The 23,250-nt window shown below is 41.2% G+C and overlaps 1 protein-coding gene across 1 annotated transcript in view; it reads right to left on the reverse strand.

Moving 5' to 3' along the window:
- Nucleotides 1-1,398: 1,398 nt before the first annotated feature.
- The window catches only part of tubgcp5 (tubulin gamma complex component 5), a 72,301-nt gene continuing 50,449 nt past the window's right edge, over nt 1,399-23,250 (reverse strand). Inside the window, exons 20-23 of the mRNA XM_084309049.1 lie at nt 22,713-22,838; nt 22,490-22,578; nt 22,092-22,192; nt 1,399-1,962 (exon numbers count right to left, since the gene is read on the reverse strand). Of these exons, the coding sequence (XP_084165175.1) occupies nt 1,916-1,962; nt 22,092-22,192; nt 22,490-22,578; nt 22,713-22,838 (363 nt within the window). The 3' untranslated portion in view covers nt 1,399-1,915. The remainder of the gene's footprint in view (nt 1,963-22,091; nt 22,193-22,489; nt 22,579-22,712; nt 22,839-23,250) is intronic.

The raw sequence follows: 23,250 nt of genomic DNA on the forward strand, positions 1-23,250 counted from the left end.
TTCGAGACTTGTGTGACTGGGAGACTTGTGTGACTGGGAGACTCATGTGACTTGGAGATGTGTGTGACTGGGAGACTCATGTGACTTGGAGACTTGTGTGACTGGGAGACTTGTGTGAATTGGAGACTTGTGTGACTGGGAGACTTGTGTGACTTGGAGACTTGTATGACTGGGAGACTTGTGTGACTGGGAGACTTGTGTGACTTGGAGACTCGTGTGACTGGGAGACTCGTGTGACTTGGAGAGTACCGGAGGGGACTTGTGCTATGTATGACTTAGTCCACATTGCAGCCGGCTTGTGGGAGGCAAGAAACAGCGTTCGTGACAGGGGAGGGTTGAATTGGATGATACGAAATTGGGATGGGAGAAAATATAGAAAATGGGAGAAAAAGTGGATAAAAAAAAACAATGCATACTACTTACAGCACTTTTAATTAGTAGGCTAATAATTTAAAAGATGAGCTCACAACTATAATACTTAATATTAGTAATTAATTTGACTAGTAAGGACTTATTTAAGATAAGATATTCATTTATTGATCCCCTTGGGAAAATACTATTTACTGGTTTACTTTCATGATTAATAGCCTACTTTCTTGTTTGTGGTTGCACATGAAACAAAAACCTGTGCCATGGATCTTCTATCAACATTCTGACAAGGAAAATAACATTTACTGCATAAGAAGCCATTTTTGTCCTAATAAGCTACTTCTACCACTGGCTATAGTTGTAGTAAAAGTCAATAAAAGCATCAATACCAACACATTTCAACTAATTTGTCCATTTACAGCCATGTGGCTGACCACAAAAAGAATCTCAATGACCTTTCGATGTATGTTTTGTGGCAGAGTCCTTTCTTATGAGCTCTGTCACAGGTCTTAGTCTTACAAACATAGCTCCAGTTTTGTACAATATGTTTTGCACTTAATAGTGATGAAACCGTTATCAGGATTACTGTGTGAATCAAAGCATATCCACTCTCCTTGGGAGTTAAAACAAATACAATTAAAATAAAAAGGTTTTAAATAACCATTTCTGTGATTTTTTTTACCCAAAAGAATAGCACACAAATGAAATATGTCAGTTTATGTTTAGTTTTTTGGTAGAATTAACCCCATTCATATTTTCCTCAACCCTTCAGAAATGACAGCAACTCTTCAGCTTACACAATGTTAATTAACTGTTTAAAAGTGTCAACAATCAACTAGTTAATTTGATAGATACAAAGTGAATGTATCATCATTAAGATATTTCATGAAGATAGATGATCTACATGCCTACAAAACACAGAATGACGCCTTGAAAAATGACATACACCTTCAGCATTGTGCAGGATTTATTGTACATAATGTATATACACATTGAACACAATGGACATTAACAGCTTACAAACAGTAGCTACATGGTAAAAATCTACAAGGCATCATGTATTGTGCTGTATGATCATGAGGGGCATGCTGTCCATGCTGTACACCAAGCAGTCCTTTCCCTCCAACAGTACAGATGACTTCATGACAAGTCTCACATGTTATGATGTAAGCCCGGAACAACAGCAGCAGTCACGAAGAAAGAGATGAGACGGGGCGCCAACACAGCTGAGTCTTAGAGGGATGATTTGGCCAGAGCATCTATACAAGACCCTCAGCATTGCTCAGAGCCAGCCATCAGAGGCAGGGCCAGATACCCTCAGCACTGCTCAGAGCCAGCCATCAGAGACAGGGCCAGATACCCTCAGCACTGCTCAAAAGGCAGTCATCAGAGACAGGGCCAGATACCCTCAGCACTGCTCAAAAGGCAGCCATCAGAGACAGGGCCAGATACCCTCAGCACTGCTCAAAAGGCAGCCATCAGAGGCAGGGCCAAATACCCTCAGCACTGCTCAAAGGGCAGCCATCAGAGGCAGGGCCAGATACCCTCAGCACTGCTCAAAGCCAGCCATCAGAGACAGGGCAAGGGACTCCACTGTCAATGGGAAAAGGATGAGAGAGAAAAAGAACATGGTCAAGTTCATGTAAATCATTCACCCCCTCCCTGTAGATAATATTACCATATACCACGGCTTGGTCAAATACCGAATTATGATTGTCTAAGGGATGCGTCAGTAGACTAGCAAGCGGATAGACCGTTTCAAGATTATCTTTGGCCTATATGGTGCAAATATAATAATCATGTTGGTTTTGATATGGATGATTAGCCGTGGTATATAAGGGATAACCAACACCACATTGTTGATTGCAGATAAATCAATCCACTTCACAGATGCATTGGATTGGAGGCAATGTGGCATTGGTTATCCCTTCGGTATACATTTTTCCGAACACAAATTACAGGGTAATTACTAATGACTGTGTAATACCATATAAATAAATTACTTGGTAATGACAAGTAGTCATCTCTGGCAGGCCGCATATGCCAGCGGCAGAGATAATAAATTCGGTAGCGTCTGTGGGTTCGTCAGTGAATCTATCGACAGCTAATCTCACATACTACCAGGCCGATCAGCCAAATGTTTGCTGTACACGCTGACAGTGGGCCATGGAACTCCTGCCTCGAATATTTTTCACATCGGTCAACGAAAACTATTTTATTTCAATTAATTTCCATCATACTAGGTAGCCAGTATAAAGTTACACCTTTGCACACAAGAGGACAATTACTACCAGCCAGCAGCCACCCACTGGAGTGACTGGAATCTGCTTGTTTGGGACCGGCGCACGCCAAGGTAAGACGATTGTGGCTCGTTATTCATTCAAACTAACTTCCCTGCTGCAAAAACCTGCTACCAGCTTGACCAGCTCAAGGTATGTTATGAGACCTGGTCAAGCTGGTAGATATATTGTGTTTGGTATTGCTCATCTCTAGGCTATATAACGTTACATACACTACCACTGACGTTAAAGTTCACTAAAAGCTAGTAAACCGTAACATTATATGGCGGTGTATTTGGTTGGTTTGTAAGGGTAGTTAGTGGATGATACTTTTCTGATAAACTGATGGTGAACATAATATGCTGGGTCAGAAACATTGCTGCTACTCCTTAGTTCACTCTGAAACCATTCAAGGTAGCCAGCTAAGCTAAACATTATCCAGCTAAGCAAAATGTTATCCAGCTAAGCTAACAGTTCTGCCCTCATGCTTAACACATTGTCTGCCAGGCATTGTGCCCATCCTTATGCCCAGTCTGCCAGTGTTGTAACCCTATGGAGATGTTTACCTTCTTTGCAGGGCTATAACTTTTTAAATATTATAGCTATATCGATATTACTATGGCCCATTCAACATCGGGTATCTATCGTTCCGGATGTGGGAACGTTATATTTTTTCATTCATACATTGTCCTGTTAGTACCCTCGTGAATATAAGTATGTTTTTAAGGTTTTCTGCAGTAATTCCTAAAACGTGAGTTATAGGCCCTGACGCATATGATAGATTATCAATTGGCGTTTCTTTCCTATACACGCTATATTAAAATTCAAATGTATATGATCAGTATACATTATGCTTCATCATGCGTGAAGGAAAGGGGGGGGGGGGTCATTTATAATTCCTTGATCGTCAGTAACGGCTTTATTTAGTATGGGTTGATATGTTGTCTCAGATGGATTGCCGTGAAATGAATAAACAACCGGGCTGAAAATAACGTTATATTCCTCTTACCGTTCGCCGATGAGACTGGAGAAAAAATATTCCAATTATTTGACGTCGATCTGCTAGATCCATTTCCCGTTTGTATGACGCAATACACGCCAAAATCATATTGATTATTGCGTTTAGAAAGCGATCCCATGCACTCGAGTGTGTATCTAGACCCACGTTACAAGATATTACTGCCGGAGGAATTTCCTCGATGCACCGAGCGCCACTTCCACCAGGCAGCGGTATTGAGGTGTTGAAATATCAGACAGGGTACAGCTGCAGTCCCGGAGGGAGGCTGGATGAATTAGGAATGCCATGGCGAAAAAACGAAATATTGATCCCAAAAACGAGTTTGTTCGTTGTTGGCGCACAACGCATGGCGGGCAATAACGAGTTATCACATTTTGTGTTAAAAGTATGCCAGAAAATAATAAAATATGGAAGTCTGATGCAGCACCTTCATTTGAAATGTGGATGAGAGAGCTGGGTGAGACCCTCTACTTAGAGAGGCTTAGATTTAAAAATACAGGACGGAGAAAGGTGTTTGATACGACATGGGGACCGGTGTTGGACTACTTAAAGGGTCTGAGGGAGGATGAAGAGGATATATAAGTTCAAAATGTTACTCATATTACAGCAATGTCTGAAGGTATATTCTCTGTTGTGTCTTGGCTTTTGGCCTTTTTCTAATGATATATAAAATGAAATATAAGTTCAAAATGTCACTCATATTACAGTAATGTCTGAACTGAAGGTATAGTCGCTGTTGTGTCTTGGCTTTTTTCTAATGCTCTGTTTTTTATTTATTTTTTGTCTCTTTTTTATTTACCAGCAAAAATCTATCTTATTTAACTATCCTGTTTATATGTATGTATGGACCCGCCAAAGGAAAGAAAGAATGTTTATTTTTACTTTGAATATTTTTTGTTATATGCCGCTGGACAATTGTTTTTGAACAAGAAAAAAACAAGATTGCATGTGTGCATCAATATGGAATGTAACTAAAGTAATGTGCAATAAAAATACTTGTAAAAAAAAAAAAAAAAAAAAATATGCTGGTTCAGAAATGTTGCTGCTAATCCTTAGTGCAATCATGTTCATGATGGGCTAACCAAATCCATTATGCTAACAATATTAGCGAATCGTTTGTGAATATTTGGTTTTGAAAGTCATTGTGTATGCTGTTCATTTTGTTTAGACCTGTGAATAAATGTACGTAATTAAAACAGTGTAAACTACACAAACGATTATGCCAAAAGGTCTGTACAGTTACAGCCATTATGAATGGTTACCTATATGCCACCAGGAGGCGCAAAGTCTCAAAATGTTATGAAAGCCTGCTTTGTGTGCAACTCGTGAAACATTAATAAACAGATCGATTTGTTTGTGTTATGAGTTGCTTTGGAATGCATTTTTTTTATTGAAATGGAATGGTACAGATAGTTTTAAGTGATGAGTAACAATGACGGTGAATTGCTTTGGAATGCTGAAATGTATGTATCCCAAATGAACATTCCGACGGCCAGTCTGCGGTCTCAGCGTCGCTGTTATTGTCCCTCAACCAATACATCGGTTGATTGCCATATTTTGTTGTATTTATTACAGTATTATTATAATTATTTAATTCAGAATATGTCTGTAGAATCAACGTTATTATACTGTACACATGAGGCGTTAAGAACACACGTGCACCAGTCCATCATAGTTGTAAATTTTAGCTCAAACTACAAGCCTTTTTTTTTTTATCAAATATTCATATAAGACATTATTGTGTGTTACCGTAATTCCTCTAATAATAATAATAATAATCTTTATTTATATAGCACCTTTCATACACGGAGTGCAGCTCAAAGTGCTTAACAGAGCAAAGAAATAAAAACACAACATTTTACAATAAAGCAAAAAAAAAAAGTAAGGAAAAGAAAAGCAGGATTTTAAGACCAGCAAAACATGATTAAGAAAATAGCTAAAAAGCATAAATGACAACAGGCATTTTAAAATCAGCTAAAAGCAAGAGTATAAAAATATGTCTTGAGCTGTGCTTTAAAGCTATCCACAGAGGCTGCCTGTTTTATATGTAGTGGGAGATTATTCCACGCCGTCGGCCCATAGAAACAAAAGGCTGCTTCGCCATATTTTTTAATAGTAACCCCGGCTTGTATTTGTTTCAACTGTAGCGGGTACCAGGATTGTATTAGGAGGAGGCCTGTATAAGAGGGAGGCCTATATTTCAAATTTTCAAACGGATCATAATGAATAAATCAACATTTTGTGTCAGTTTGAACCCAGTAAAATGTACTGGGTTCATTTATTGAAACCAAGTACTGTATGAAATAGTAAACAGTGCAATTACAGGTGGTCACTGGTCATTTCAACGTTTTCAAAGTGAAATCAAGTAACTAGCTCAGTATGCAGCTCAGTATATTAGTAACCCGGCTTGTATTAGGAGGCCGGCTTATAATTGCTTAGCTCAAGAGCGCACCCGGCCATTAATAGAGACCCGGCTTGTATTTGAGACCCGGTTACTATTAGAGGAATTACGGTATTATGAGTTGCTTTGGAATGCATTTTTGAATTGTACTGCTTTGTCGCAAAGCCTGACAGAACTGATCCCGATTTGCAGCGTTGATGGATAGCTGCAGGCTTCAGAAATATGTGTTGAAATCCATAGCACATGAAGTATGTTTATATCAATTTGACATTTATAACTTATTTGATTTATCATCTTAATTTGATGATAAAAATCAAAATATTCTGAAAGCCCACAGCCTTTTGTTTGCAACTGTTTAATTATATCAAGCAGAGGAGAAAAAGCAATGCAATTATTTTCCGAACTCAAACATGCTTCACATATTTGTCTAATTATCTTCACCTATGCAACGTGAGAAAACGGTCTATTATAGTATGAGCAAACGAAATTCATTAGATTGGACATTTGAAAACGGTCTCGATCTGCCAGGGCATCTGACAGAGAACACTGCAGCTCGCGGCTCTTTTATAATCACATATGCATATTGTATGTTGAATGGTTTAAGAAAACGTGATTCTCTCTATTATATAAGAGAACCATTATGCAGCGAAGTCTGTGACAGATGACAGCTAATCCAGGGGTGGGGGGGGGGTTAGGGGTGGACACAAGTTCACACCTGACTGCCAAGGTTTGAGCTGTCCTCCCCCTTCGGAATGAATGAAGGCCACCACGCCATTATAAAGGAGCTGGCGGGGCGTTTCTGTATGTAAATGATATCACCTGAAATTTAAGACCACCTCGAAAGCCTACAAGGTTTTGATCCCTCCACCCCCCTCTGGAATGTTGAATTTAAATGCAAATACAAGCAATTGCATGATGCCAACAGCAGTAAATGCGCTTTTGTTCTTAACGCCTCATGTGTACAGTAATAATGTTGACTCTACAGACATATTCTGAATTAAATAATTATAATACTGTAATAAATATGGTAAAAAAATAAAAATTTGCATGTATAGTCGTTGACCACGTCTGGTCTTTTGTGTGTAACCTGGACACTCACAATGGATAGGTTTGTTGTCAGAAGCGCAGAGAGAGAAGAAGCGCAGATTTTCCTTGCAGACAAAAACAACCCATTGGCAGAGAAATGTGCTGATAATGAATGGCTGGCACAGCTGGCATATTTAGCCGACATATTTGACCACCTCAATGCGTTGAATCGGGGACTACAAGGTCTCGTAAGATTGTTACTCCAAAGCTGTTATGTTAGCATTAGCTAGCAAGTCTAACCTGTTAACATTGGGTCATTGGCAGCTTGGTCTGAATGTGCTCCGACTCAATATTTGTTTCTTACGACAAGTTAGCAATATAACGCGTTAGCATCCCTGCTGTAACCGTTATTTCACTAGCAGAGCTAAAAATAAATAAGCTAGCTAGTACGTGTACAGTACGTTGCACAGCAACCATCTCGCACTAACGTTATGTGCAGGCAGCAAAGAGAACCCATTTCCTTGTATTAAATCGTATTGAATTAGCAATAAAACTGTTGAAATTGTAATGAGTCTATAACTTTCATATTGCCATACTTAGTGACCGCTTCATAAAAGCAATAGCTCACTTCAGGCTGTGGGAAACAACAGCAACACAAACAGTGTTTTGGAGAGGGACCCTGTCTGCCACCCGCCCCCTGTGGACGGGTGTCCCCCAGGGCTCGGTCCTTGGACCCCTTCTCTTCTCCCTCTACACTAAATCTCTGGGTAACATTATCACGTCTCATGCCTTCTCGTACCATTGCTATGCCGATGATACTCAACTCTTCCTCTCCTTCCTTCCCTCCCTCAGATATCCCCGTCTCTGAGCGGATCTCGGCCTGTCTGTCTGACATCTCCACCTGGATGACGACCAACCACCTCAAACTGAACCTAAGCAAAACAGAATTGCTTCACCTGCTGGCCAAATCCCTGACCGACCTTTCCATCACAGTCGAGAATTCAACTGTGACCGCGTCCCCGACCGCCAAGAACCTTGGTGTTGTCCTTGACGACCAGTTGAACTTCTCCGCTCACATCGCAGCGACAACTAGAACCTGCAGATTCCTCCTAAGCAAGGTCAGAAGGATCCACCCCTTCCTGACAAAAGAAGCCACCCAACTCCTCGTCCAATCAACAGTCATCTCCCGCCTCGACTACTGCAACGCACTGCTTGCTGGCCTTCCGACCACTGCCACCAAGCCTCTTCAACTCATTCAGAACGCAGCGGCCTGCCTGATCTCAAACCTACCGAGGTCAGCCCATGTCACCCCACTTCTCAGGGACCTGCACTGGCTCCCCATTGCCGCACGAATCAGCTTCAAGGCCCTCGACCTGGCATATCGTGCGGCGAAGGGAACGGCTCCCGCCTACCTCCGGTCAATGGTCTCTAACTACACACCGTCAAGACCCCTACGCTCTGCATCTTCTGGCCGCCTCAGACCTACTCCTATCAGAGCTCCGGGAGGGTCATCAAAGAGAAGTCGCCTATTCGCCTAACTTCCCACCACAGTTAGGACAGCCAAATCCCGTCCAATCTTTCGACTAAAGACGCACTTCTTCAATCTGGAAAAAAAAAAAAAAAAAAAAAAAACTCTAACCCTAACTAACCTTACCGTCATGCACTTGTCCCAATATACTAACCTAAACTGTAGCACTCAACACTTTGATGAACATTATACAATGGCATGCAAATTTCTTGATTCTGATTGGCTGAAACACTTCTTTCAGACGTTGTTATTTTTCATAACACACTCCACGTGATCCCAGAACCCGCCCACAACCGAATAACTTTTTTTCCGAATCACTCCGCCGTTCGTGTTTTTATGAATGAAACCAAGATGGCGGACAATAATCTTTATGAATGGATGTATTGATATTGTCATAACGACTCATTAAAAAACGATAGTCACATGGAATGTGTTAGTTGCTTACGCAATGTTGGATTATGTAATTGGTTGGTCATGACTCATTGTGAAACAAAATATAAATCGCGGGAAGTGTGTTGTTAGATGGCATTCGTTGTAGAACCTCCCTCTCCTTCAAAAGGACACTGTCATTTCACTGTTAATAAAATTTTCAATCAATCAATCAAATAACAACCGCTAACTTCACTGTTAGATGGCATGCTTTGTAGCAACCTATGTATAGATGTAGCACTGTCTATCTGTATGTCATATATGTTATGATGCATTGAAAATGGGGGACCCTGATGTAAACAAGACGAAAGTCTCTCTCTGGTCTGCATCATTAAAAAACGATAAAGTCACGTGGAATGTGTTAGTTGCTTACACAATGTTGGATTATGTAATTGGTTGGTCATGACTCATTGTGAAACAAAATATAAATTGCGGGAAGTGTGTTGTTAGATGGCATTCGTTGTAGAACCTCCCTCTCCTTCAAAAGGACACTGTCATTTCACTGTTAATAAAATTTTCAAACAATCAATCAATCAAATAACAACTGCTAACTTCACTGTTAGATGGCATGCTTTGTAGCAACCTATGTATAGATGTAGCACTGTCTATCTGTATGTCATATATGTTATGATGCATTGAAAATGGGGGACCCTGATGTAAACAAGACGAAAGTCTTTCTCTGGTCTGCATCCCCTTAACAATTGTGTGTATTGAGCTGTACTGTATTGTACCCATTCTGCAATCTGGTAATACAATTTTCAATCAATCAATCAAATAACAACCGGTAACTTCACTGTTAGATTGCATGCTTTGTAGCAACCTGCCTCTGCAAAAGGACACTGTCACACGAAGCGATTTCACTGGATGTCCCGGACACAATGGAAGTATGGATATATTCGTAACGAATCATTTAAAAAAGATACCATTAACACTTTGAGCGCCACGCCTGGTTTTCCGTTTTACCGCTTGAATGCCACCATCGGCGCCAATGTTAACGTTAATATCGCCTAATCTATGTTTTAAATTATGGCTATGTGTCTAATCTGCCCATCGCATTATCAAAGACTATTTTCCAGTCAGTGCTGTGAAGGCAGATTGTTTTTTTATCGCGTCGTTTCCGTTTCAGAGCAGTTAGAAAAGCCCCCGTTTTGATATAAAAACAGCTCATTCTGGAGCATTCTATGAAAATCGTCTTTTAGTGGAATATTCCACAACGTTGATATTCGTCGGCCTTTTTATGAATCGTTTTCAAATAAACGCTAGATGATCAATATTATACGTGCACGCAAGCACATTACGGCCGCGCACTGATAATCGCTCCGTTGATTTCCTCACAGACTTTTACAGTGAAACCGAAAGAAGACATTTCACAAAACAGCTTATAACTTCATCAAACTTACTCTGATTATCCTACCACTGATAACATAGAGTCCTTACCTGACATCAGATGGTATCCAACTGGTATATTCCAATTCCTGATCACCATTCGAAAAAATCGATACGTGTATGGATCCAACGCGATACAGTAGAACTCCATGATCCGCGGGGCTCTGAGGCTCCAGAATGAACTCTGGTAACCCCGGCTGGATCAGTGAACTGGAAAATGTGGAGTACCGGATTTTTTTCCCCATTCATTTTCATTGAGTCCATTCCAAAATCACTTATGTCATCTGGGAGACGACAGGGGGCGCTTTTTTCCACAGTGATCGCCGGCGCCCCTCGGCTATACTCGGGTAGGCTCGGGTGATGCAATAATTTTTCAGATCGCAAAAAAAAAAAAATTTAAAAAAAATCTGGATTATGTAATTGGTTTTGTTAGATGGCATGCTTTGAAGCACCGCACCTCCCAGCTGCTTCTAGACACAGAGGCAACTTCCCTTTATTTATTTTTTTACCTTTTTCTGCGGATGGTTTTGTGAATACATCTCCATTATGCTTCAATTACTGTGTGTTTATTGTATAGCAATAAGGTTGGATGAATTCGGCCATTGTATAAAAGTATTACACCACTTGAAGTCGTGTGTTATAGAAATTAGATCACACCTGGCTTCCGGTTTACGCTCGGATCAGATGGCTGCGTAACTTTTCCGAGCTCCGTGACCACTCCACATTAATATTGATAACGACGCTAATTTTACGCCATACGCTCACATTATACTTCGTAGTTATGGCTAAACAAATACCGAACAAGATTGGAACATTAAATGAGGTTGACGGCAGTGTTAATTTTGGCAGCTATTTTCATTTTAGTTTTAGTCTTAGTCATGTGTCAAGTGCTCCTTTTTCGTTTATCATATTTAGTCATCTTCATTTATTTTTCGTTTAGTCAGTTTTAGTCAACTAAATGTCTGAGCATTTTAGTCTTAGTCAGCTTTTGTCTCAATTTTGTCTTTTTTGTTTTAGTAAAAATGTTGTCGACGAAAACGGATGACATTTTTGTCTATTTTTAGTTAACACTTTGCCGCCCAAGCACGAGTTAACTCGTGATTCGATTCCACCCGTTGAGGACCAGAGCCACGAGTTAACTCGTGGCGAGTTGTTATTGTTTTATTCCATATTAATAACGCTATTAACGACCGCGATCGACTTGCAGGACCTACCCACATATTTGATTTTCGAAACATGCAATACCGGCCAGATCCGCTTAGGGGCGCCATCGCTCGACTGCAGTATCATTGAGGGCGATTGAAAAAAAAAAACTTTTCACTGTCTGTGGGCGTTACATATGAGCCTCGGTTCCAAACGAACACCCTCCATCTTTGATCCCGTTACCGAACGCATATTTCAGCCTGGAATAATGGGATTTATGATTAGCCAATGGACATATCGATCTACCAGATTCCGATGACTAATGACGAAATGCTGCCGGTGATCACATGGCCTGACGGTAGGATACTATTCACCCAAATTACAGCTGGATTGGACATTGTTTTAAAACGTAACGTGATCGATCAGTGAAAATGGTATATTGAACGCACACTGTATTGCTAATCAATAATAGTAATCGGCGTTCCCCGCCGCCCCAATTTCATCCATAGATGCTCTGTAATAGTCCGGATGCTACGCAGTTTGTTTTATTTCATTCGTATATATACAGCAGAAATGGCGTTTGATATAACGTGACTAGCCTTTAGCCTATTATCTAGCTCCCCAGAAAAAAACCGAGGCGAAAAACTGCGTTAAACCTTATATTCACGGCGCTATAAAATGACCAACCGATGGATTTTTATTTTCTTTAAGCCATTATGAAGGCACGGTTTATGCACTCAAGTGACAATGAGAATGGACAGATAGCAATACTATAAATTATATATATAGCTGTTAGAAAGTACATCGGCGCTACATGCTGGTCGTCAATGTGTTAATGTACTATTTTTTTTTTTAAATATTATATAAATTATAAAACTTTTTTTTCTTTTCTTTTTTACAGCTACTGTTTTATATATACTGTTTTTTAGTAATAACTAGAAAGTAATGGTATTTATTCAACAACAGATGATTGTATAATTAGTATTAGTATCATTAAATGACAACTATGCTTCACCCACGGAAAGGTTGTTGGCACATTGGTCCGTGTTCCACACGGACATTAAACGTTGTTGCACTTGCTTCCAGAAGGCTCCGTTTAGGTTAGAGGCTCTGTTGTGATTTTTAATGCACAATAAATATTCAACATTCTCTTTTGAGACTCCGCCTCAGACTTATCATTTGGCACTAAAAGCTAAACATTGTCACTGGTATGGCTGTCCGCAACATGTCATTAATTGTGTGCGAGTGGTCGATCAGTTAGCCACATTAGCGTGAGCTAGGTTAGCCAGTTAGCGTGAGCTAGGTCAGCCAGTTAGTGTGAGCTAGATGGAAAGAATGTAACGTTACTGGTGAAAAAGTGATTTACCTTGGAATACTCCTTTGCCAACTTGCTGTACTTTGCTTGCAGGTCTGCAGCTGGATTATGAATAGTCCCAACTTTAGCCAAGGTAACGTTAAAGCTAAAACTAGCTTTTCAAATAGCTCTTCAGCTAATGCTAATAACAGCTCCCTGTCACACTGCTCTACTCGGGACGATGGCATTAAGAAAAGTTATAATTATTTTGTCTCGTCTTGTTTTAGTCAACAATATCAACATACATGAAGAGAAATTCCGCCAGGGGTTGCAGGGCCTTCTCCAAGGCCATGGGATTTGCTTGTGAGAAGGGCATCAAGGTTTACCTACTATACCCTGCAACTTTGAAGATCAAGATGGGCAGCGGAGTTGTCTCCTGCAATCGCCTGTTCACGTCGCCGTCCGAGGCGGAGAGTTTCCTTCGATGCGACACGACGGCCCCCCCGGCCGAGGGAGGCGAGCCGGCCCCGGTGGAGCAGGCTACGGTAGGGCTGGGCGATATAACGATAACGATAAATATCGCGATATATTTTAATAATCGATATCGAATATCAAAAAAAAATCGAAAAATCGTTTTTTTTTTTTTTTTTTTTTTTTTTTTAATTTTTTTTTTTACCTGCAACAGGGCAGTTTTAAAACCAGAGACAGTGGACAGACTTGTCTTTCTTGCCTGCAACTTAAAGTAATGGCTTTGCTTGTCCAAATGACAATACTGACCAAATTCAGATTTCTTTTTCTCTTGTCCATTTATTTTGTTTGCTTTCTAATTTAAAATACATTTTGAAACCGTCTGTACACAGTAGGCTATGTGTGCTAGCAGAACTAGACTCCAGTCACGAGTCACAGTGCACATGTGCGGTGGTTTGTCCACCAAAAAAGCGCCAAAAGATCGAAAATAAACTAGCAGAGCCAGAACTGTTCAACTCCTCTGGAGCCACAGCCAGCAGAGAAGCCGGTTTACTTTAGCTTTTAAACCAGCTGCAGCCTGAGAACTGGAGTGTGAGGGGATGTAACACTAAAGATGGCGGCAATGACAAAGAATTGCTGCAAAATAAACATACATCTGTTGTTAAAAAAAAAAAAAAAAAAAAAAAAAAAAAATTTATACTTATAACAATTCGATAATTATCGATATCGAGAAATAAAATAAAATTATCATATCGTTATCGCGATATGATTTTTTTCCATATCGCCCAGCCCTAGGCTACGGGCATCGGGGAATAACAGGCCCGGAGCCCTGGTGTGCTAAGTACGAGGCGTGCTTATTTTTCCGGCTATCCAAGCTAACACTATCGCTACCACTCGCCTACCGCAGCTTTTCGGACCAACAGAACGGTAACATTCAAGGTTTATCTATGCTGTATTATTCCAGAAACGGGTATGCATACTGACTATTTTCAAGTATAATTCAGACAACCTGTGTTTTTTTTTAAAAAATGTATGGTTTATTTTTTGGCGTTTTATCGCTTTATTGCTACTGGGCAGTCCAGTAGAGAGACAGAGTGGGGGGGAAGACATTCGGCAAATAACGACGGGTTCGGGAGTCGAACCCGGGTCGGCCGTGTCGCGGCTGAGCACGCTATGTGGTTCGCCACTGGGGTGCCCCAACAACCTGTGTTTTTTTTGTTTAATTTCTTTATTACAGGAAAAGTAGTATGTACATTTACATTCGTCAGTATTATACATTCTCCATCTTTTCATCTTTTCTTCCCCTTTCATTTCCCCTTCCCCTCCTTCATACCCACCCCAGCCCCCCCACATCGAGGTTTTTGAAGAAACATCTGCAAAACATCCAAACATACAGCATAGTTGCTACTGGGAAAGAAAAACAAAAAACAGTAATAGTATCAATCAGACCTATCTGTATTATGCACAAATATTTAGATACAAAGAAGCAAAGAAAGAACTAAAAAAAACACAAAAAGAAAACTCTCCAGCACGGCTGTGGCTGTGGAAGAACTTCATCAATGAGGTTAAACAACCTGTGTTTTTTAACGCATTTGCCTTTTTATTGTCTGAACATTGAACTCCGCACTGAACTTCGCATAGATTGTTGAACTGTGTTTCACAAGTTTCACTCAAACGAACTATGTTTTAATGTATCTGCCGGTCGAGGTGGATGGTCCTTTCTCGGCGGAGCTGCCTACGTGAATCAGGGTATAACAGGCCTCGAGTCTGATTAAGCTAAGCTCGAGGCGTGCTGGTTGTCCAGCTCTCCTAGCTAACATTGCCGTTGCCACGTGCCTAATATGACTTTTTACTCCAGCTGAACGATAACGCTCAAGGTTTGTCTCCGCTGTATTATCTCAGCGTGTTGCCCTTTTTTTTCAAGTTTAACTCAGACGAGCTGTGTTTTAATGCACCTGTTTTTATCGTCTGCACTTTGAACTTCGCATTGAACTCTGCATAGATTTCTTCTCTCAGTTGAGTGAAGTGGGTTCGTTTTTTCTAAATTGTTACAATATACCTTACAAGTTATTGGTATGGTTAAGATACATAATGTTGTTGTGGTTGCTGTGCTCGGTCAAGGGTGACCAATTTGATCGATACCGGACAAGTATTCTGATGGGGGGGAGGGGGGAGGGAATGGGGGATTGCGTTGTTTTTTGTTTTTCTTTCCAGTCGACTCGCTCTGTTTTATTTTTGTTTTCACGGTCACGCTCGGAACTCAATAGGACCTTAACACTTTGAGTGCCAGCGATGAGATATGTCGTTAGTTCATGCCGACCGTTGAGTGCCAGCCGACGAGAGATCTCGTTTTTAATCGTTACTTTTATTATTATAGATTTGAATTCATATTTCATCAATCTAGTCTCACGTCAGTGCTGCAAACTCTCTCTGAACTCCATTGGGAAAATACCGCCCGCTATCGTCTCTCCCTGTTGAACTGCACCCCATTGGATTAGACTGAATGAAACACATGGGGGGGGGGGGGGGAATCCAGCTTCCTCATTTGACTTCTCGGGCAAGCCACCCGAGGGGATCCAAGTCATTTCCGAGCCCCAAAACAGCGTGGAATACATATTTCCAGTATCCAGCGTTGGATCAATAAACGTGATCGATATTTGGAATGGCGATCAGGAATTGGAATAATCTTTTTGGAGAACATCTGATCTGAGGTAAGGAATCTATTTTACCAGTATTGGGATAATCAGAGCTGTTTTCACAGAGATATCAGCGTGTGCCATATGTGTGTGTGTGTGTGTGTGTACGTGCTGATCAGGAAATAAGAGATTCGATTTTTCAGCCCGCTTATATAGCGTGCATAAGTACACATATACTATCGATAATCTAGCGTTTATTTGAAAACGATTCATAAATAGGCAGAAAAATTACAAAGTTTTTTGTGTATTCCAGAATATTCCAGTAAAGGGCGTTTATCACAGAATCTTTATATTTTCCTGAAACTTTCAAAAAACGAGTTTTTCAAAATGGTATAAAACGGAAATGAACCGATTAAAAAACAATCCGTTTCGACAATGTTGACTGCAAACAAGGCATTGATAAGCGATGGCCAGATTAGACACATAGCCATAATTTAAGACATAGTTTATGCGTTCACAAATATGAGAGCGCTATCATTGAAGTGGGTGGTGGCATTCAAGGGGGGGTAAGGCGCAGCGCATGGCTGGTAATCAAAATGTTAACAAGTGGATATGTATCTATTAGTGTTCTACTCCAAATACTGTAGCCTTTTTATACTATGGCTAATTTGAATATCTTGATCTGGAATACAGGGGGTCTCAATATACCGCATAAATGCACAAGTGTACTAACGTGGCTAAAAAGGAAGGAAGTGGACCTTGCTTTACTGAGTGAAACGCATCTTTTATTGGCGGATAACACAAGACTGGCAAATAGATTTGACCATAACATAAGTTCTTCTTCTTTTAGCACCAAGGCCCGTGGGGTAGCCATAATAGTGAAGCGAAATTTGAATATTAAACTGTTAGATGTGTGGTCTGATGCAGATGGTCGAATTACTATTGCTAAAATAGAATGTTCTAACCGGAAAATTGCGCTGATTTCTGCATACGCCCCTAATTTGTATGACGCTAACTTTTATGCTGTACTCACTGCAGCTATGTTGAAACTACCTGATTACTCATTAATAGTAGTAGCTGATTTTAATGCAGTTTGGGATCCATTGATTGATAGGTCCAATCATGCTGAAACCTCTGATCAGAAGCAAGCTACCACAGCCCTACAGGCCTGGTCTAAGGACACAGGGGTAATTGATATGTGGCGATCACTCAACCCATCCGCGAGAGATTAATCCTTCTTCTCGTCGAGACATAAGACCTTTTCCAGAATTGATTGTTTTTTCTTCCCCACGTCTCTTTGATAGCTTTGATGTCGACTTATTGCCCATAGCACTTTCAGACCACAAAGGTATCCTCCTCAAGGGTTCACTCAGTAAAATAACGTCCCGCGCCCCTAGACGGCGCTTTAACACAACACTACTGAAAAACTGAGAGTTTAACTTGCAATTTAAAGAGAAGCTCGCTGAATTCCTGCAATTTAATGCTGGCTCGGTACAGGACCCCAGAATTCTATGGGATTCGGTTAAGGGTTTTATCAGAAGTAACACTACTCTCTTTGCATCTAATCTCCGCAAGGGACGTCTCTCTAAGCTGGTGGAATTGGAAAAGCTTCATGCCACGTTGATCTCTTCATTGCAGCACAACTACTCTAGTCGACTGGAGCTTCAAATTAAGGTAGTGAAAAAAAGAGATTAACTCCATTTTAAGACAACAATCTGAATTTCAGATGCACAGAACAAGACGGCACTACTACTTTCACGGCTCCAGGCCTAGTCACCTACTAGCTATGAAGATACGTGCCAGTGAGCAATTTGCGGATATCCCTTCCATTAAGAACCACCAACCCCAAAAAGATTAATGATACATTTAGCTCTTTTTATTCCAACATGTACAAGTCAGAGGTGGTCTTTGATCATACCAAGCTGGAGGATTATTATTATTTTTTTATATCCACTTTGTCCTTTTTCTATTTTTTCCTCCCATCCCAATTTTTGCCGTGCCAATTCTCCCCTCCCCTGTCTTTTTGAACGTTGCTCGCATATTCCCCCCACTGGTCGGTTGTAGGGAGGATAGAAGCCTTGCATAACGTGTCCCGTCCGATACACGAGGAGGCAGCCTGTCATATCTTTTCACCTGCCAGCGCGGACTCTCATTGGTGAGGTGTAACGTGTGGGAGGCTCACACTACCCCCGCCATTTCGTCTCTGCTGTGCAGGCGTCCCCCAACCGACCTGTAGGGGTCGCTGTCCACAACGTCCAGATTACCACCCATCGACTTCCACCCGCTAACTCTGCCAATGAGTTAGTATGACGGCCGGGCCAAGCCGGAGGCAACACCGACAGCCGGAGTCGAACCCGGTGTCTCTTGCGTTGGTGACGAGCGCAATGTCTGCTGCGCCACCCAAACGCCCCAAATCTGGAGAATTTTCTTAATCAAATCAACCTACCGCAGATCACGGAAAATAGTGCTAAGCTGTTAGCTGCACCAATCACGCTGGTTGAACTTAGAGAGGCGATTGCGGATATGCAACGGGGCAAGGCTCGGCATTCCACCGGCACTCTATCTTGCATTCTGGGATGTACTCAGTCGCTTATTACTCTCAATGATTTTACACTCAATCAAAGAGGGCAATTTTTCCAGAGATGTCAATATGGCGCTTATATCTGTTTTACTCAAGAAGGATAAGGACCCCACAGAGTGTGGCAGCTACAGGCCCCTAAGTCTCCTCGGAGCCGATCTAAAGCTATATGCCAAGGTATTAGCCACCCGACTTCAAAAGCATATGACATCTCTAGTTCACCCTGATCAGACCGGCTTCATAAGAGGCCGTCTGGTTACTGACAACATCAGACGGTTACTGCACGTGATTGATGCCAGCAAGGATGTTGCAGTCCCTACAGCGGTCATGTCCTTAGACGCAATGAAGGCATTTGACAGATTGGAGTGGTCTTACTTGTGGGCAGTTCTTAGAAGGATGGGGTTGGGTGAGGGTTTCATTCATATGATCAAAGTTCTCTACACAGGGCCTTCGGCCATGATATTAACAGGAAAGTTCTGCTCGCCACTCTTCTCTGTCTCGCGCTCTTCTAGACAGGGTTGTCCTCTTAGTCCCAGACTTTTCGCCTTATCCCTTGAACCTCTAGCTCAATACATAAGACAATCCCAAATTATATCTCCTGTTTCAATTCAGGGCACACATCACCATATCAGCTTATACGCAGATGATCTACTCCTGTACATCAGAGAGCGAGCGAGTGACCACAGGGAACAAAATAAGCACCCGCCAAGCGCCAATGGCGTGTAGATTTAAGGTTTGGCGAGTAAAAATGAGAGGTCTGCATACTACACCTGGCGTGTAGTTCATATCGATACTCTTATTTTGAAAATCCTGTGCGGGTCTCATTTCCGCCCCAAGCGCAGCTCCAGTCATAATATCTATGGCTCCGGCAGCTAGCAACGTTCGGTTCATATGATACTCTTATTTTGAACAACCCTGTAGCAACTCCGCAAGTCATATCCGCCCAGTCCGTGCTTCTGAAAGCAGAGCAGCGCTACACAGCAGTGCGCCTACACGACCCGAAATAAGTCTGTGGTGTTTTTTTTCTTCTCACAACGGGTCAAATGCATCTACATGCTTTGCACCGTCGCCATTCCTTTATGCCCACATCGCCCGAAATTAACGTGTATGTACCATTACAATCACTACAACGTTAGCGTAAGCTCCCTAATCCTTAGCTAAAGCTAATTCTGAGGCAGAGGCGCAGAGCCATAGAGAACAGCAGACAGTGTGGACTGGGGAAAGGGAAATGGGGGGGCACTCTCCCCTTCCCTGTGTGTGCGTGTGTGCGTTTGGAAAGATGATGAAGTCACTAGTCAGGACTCAGGACAGGAGTATATTATAGTAAACTGAGGATTACTGAGGATGGACAGATAATGTTGATATTCAAATATAAAAAAGTTTCGAGAGGAGTGGAAGTTTGAAGACAGACTACAATATGATGCGGGGGTGGTGAGTTGAAACAGTGTGTGTGTGTGTGTCCCGACCCCACTTCTATGTTTCAATAAATTATTTGCATTTAAAACTATTAACGCTGACTCATTCCTTCAGTCCACTAAAAAGTATGCTAATATTCCTTATGTTGTTTATGATATTAATTTAAAATAGCATATGAGAGTATTATATAGTAATAATAACACATGGCGATATACTAAAAAGCTATTTATCATTTTTGGCTGGTAAAAAATCTGCCTGGCTGGTAAATGGCTGGTAAATCAAAAAGTTAAGTTTGTTCCCTGAGTGACCATGTATAGTTTTTCGTTTTTTTTGTGTTTTTTGTATGGCTGGTTATGTGTATGTTCTGGGCCCCTTTGGCTTTGGGTCGGATGGTCGCAGGCTCTGGGTGGGGGGGGGGCCCTGGTTTGGGGCCTCGGCGGGTCGTGGTGTTAACTCTTTCAGTGCCACTCACGAGATTTCTCGTGTTTTTTTATAGGTGGTTGCTAGCCACTCACGAGATTTCTCGGATTTTTTTTTATTTTTATTTTTTTTGCGATCTGAAAAATTATTGCATCACCCGAGCCTACCCGAGTATAGCCGAGGGGCGCCGACGATCACTGTGGAAAAAAGCGCCCCCTGTCGTCTCCCAGATGACATAAGTGATTTTGGAATGGACTCAATGAAAATGAATGGGGAAAAAAATCCGGTACTCCACATTTTCCAGTTCACTGATCCAGCCGGGGTTACCAGAGTTCATTCTGGAGCCTCAGATCCCCGCGGATCATAGAGATCTACTGTGTCGCGTTGGATCCATACACGTATCGATTTTTTCAAATGGTGATCAGGAATTGGAATATACCAGTTGGATACCATCTGATGTCAGGTAAGGACTCTATGTTATCAGTGGTAGGATAATCGGAGTAAATTTGATGAAGTTATAAGCTGTTTTGTGAAATGTCTTCTTTCGGTTTCACTGTAAAACTCCGTGAGGTAATCAACGGAGCGATTATCAGTGCGCGGCCGTAATGTGCTTGCGTGCACGTATAATATTGATCATCTAGCGTTTATTTGAAAACGATTCATAAAAAGGCCGACGAATATCAACGTTGTGGAATATTCCACTAAAAGACGATTTTCATAGAATGCTCCAGAATGAGCTGTTTTTTATATCAAAACGGGGGCTTTTCTAACTGCTCTGAAATGGAAACGACGCGATAAAAAAACAATCTGTCTTCACAGCACTGACTGGAAAATAGTCTTTGATAATGCGATGGGCAGATTAGACACATAGCCATAATTTAAAACATAGATTAGGCGATATTAACGTTAACATTGGCGCCGATGGTGGCATTCAAGCGGTAAAACGGAAAACCAGGCGTGGCACTGAAAGAGTTAAAGAGGCATGATGCTTTGATCGCTGGGGCGCCGGACTCAGGGTCCTCAAGGGTTGGGGATCGTGGCTGCTGTGTATGGTGATGGAGGGGGCTCGGGATGATCACTATACAGTCTGTCTCAATTATTGTCTTGTCATTATTGTGTTAAGTTATTGTCCTGGAATGTCTTTTTATGTCTTATTATTGTTATTGTATGGTGATGTGTTTCGTTTCATGTTGAAAAAAAAAAAGAAAAAAGATTTGATAATTTTTTTTAATTTTTTATCACGCCTATGGGGGTCTAACGACCCTTGGCTGCGCCTCTGGCCTAACAACCACCCATAGGCGTGATCTAATTTCTATAACACACTCCGTCGCGTGATGTAATGCTTAATTGTTACTCAGCTGATAAGAGTTGTACCCTTCCTGGCGTCTTGTTGTACAAAACTTGTAAGTCGCTTTGGATAAAAGAGTCAGCTAAATGTAAAATGTAATGTAAAGTACACTTAGTGAAACTTAACTAAAACCACCATTACCAACATGCACGCCCACATGCCGCACTACTTTCGGATGTGTTCAGCTCCACAGCACTAGGCCACGTCCCCTGGCAAAGATTTGTGCTCTACTGAGCACAGCTTTCTAGTTATTTGTAATTATGGATGAGAATTCCATGTTATTACACAGTAATTTGTACATCATAATATTTTGTGGAATTTATATATATATATAATTATTAAATATACTTACGATGAGGAAATGAGCCGCGACACACAGCCTTGTTCAGTATCGTCACAAGAAACATGTGACAGTTTTTGAAATCTGACTCCATCTTGTCGATGGACTCAATCCTGAAAATGAAAGATAGTTACAGTATCAGTCACATAAACAACAAGAATCAATACAAGAGGAGCACAGATTTGGTTGACATATACTTGGTAGATTGTTCATGACAAAAACATTTCTCAGTATGATGGATACTGCAGTTGTGATTATTTATTTAATGAGGAAATGAAACCAATGTTGCACCTCATCGTGTTACATTAGACTTTATATCAGAACTTCCAATCAAATTTTACTCTAAAAATGGACCAAACAACCTACAAAATTAGCTGGGCATCGACAAATCTTCATATGTGAACACTTACTTCCAAGCTCCAAATCCAGTCTGCCACCGGTTAGAGAAGATCAGGACTAGGTTGAGCACCTTCATTATCGCCTCCTTCACAAAACTGACCTGGGAAAACGGCAACAGCAAGAGCTCAGTCTATAAATGAACAGATATATATATGCAGGCGCCAAAATATCGAATATCTTTAAACATTTTAAACTATATGCCCCCCTCCCTGTTTTCTGTAAGTGAATGTTTACCTTCTCTCTCAGTAGACAGCGGTCATGAATGGTTGACAGGTATCTGTAGTGGATCTTGATCAGCTGGTCCAGGTCCTTGGCTTCCTGGACTTGGTGCTGAAACTCCAAACCTGTGCTGTGCAGAATCTAAGGAGATACAAGGTGTATGGATAATGAGCAAAACAAAGTCCCAATTTAAAGAAGTTCATCCAAAGAGCTTGTGAAGCCATTGACCATATCACACGGCAGCCATTTTGCTCTTAAGGCTGGGATTCCTTTCCACCCGAGCAGGACATAAGAACAACGGCCGCCATGTGAATACAGTAAATTCACAGAGGTGCACTGCCACATAAAGACAGCTGTCGGGGTGGTAAAACTGTGTAACTCCACTCTGGGTCATTTACATTTTCTTACATGGACTGAAAGTTAAAATATCCAATTGTTTATTTAAACCAGTATATTACTTGTATGAAATGTACCAGCATGTACAAATCAAAATAAAACAAATAAAGAACTGGGTATTAATCTACTAAGGATTATTTAATTATCAACACTTCAA

The sequence above is a fragment of the Notolepis coatsorum genome (assembly GCF_963971535.1).
Source record: "Notolepis coatsorum genome assembly, chromosome: 2".
Lineage (NCBI taxonomy): Eukaryota > Metazoa > Chordata > Actinopteri > Aulopiformes > Paralepididae > Notolepis > Notolepis coatsorum.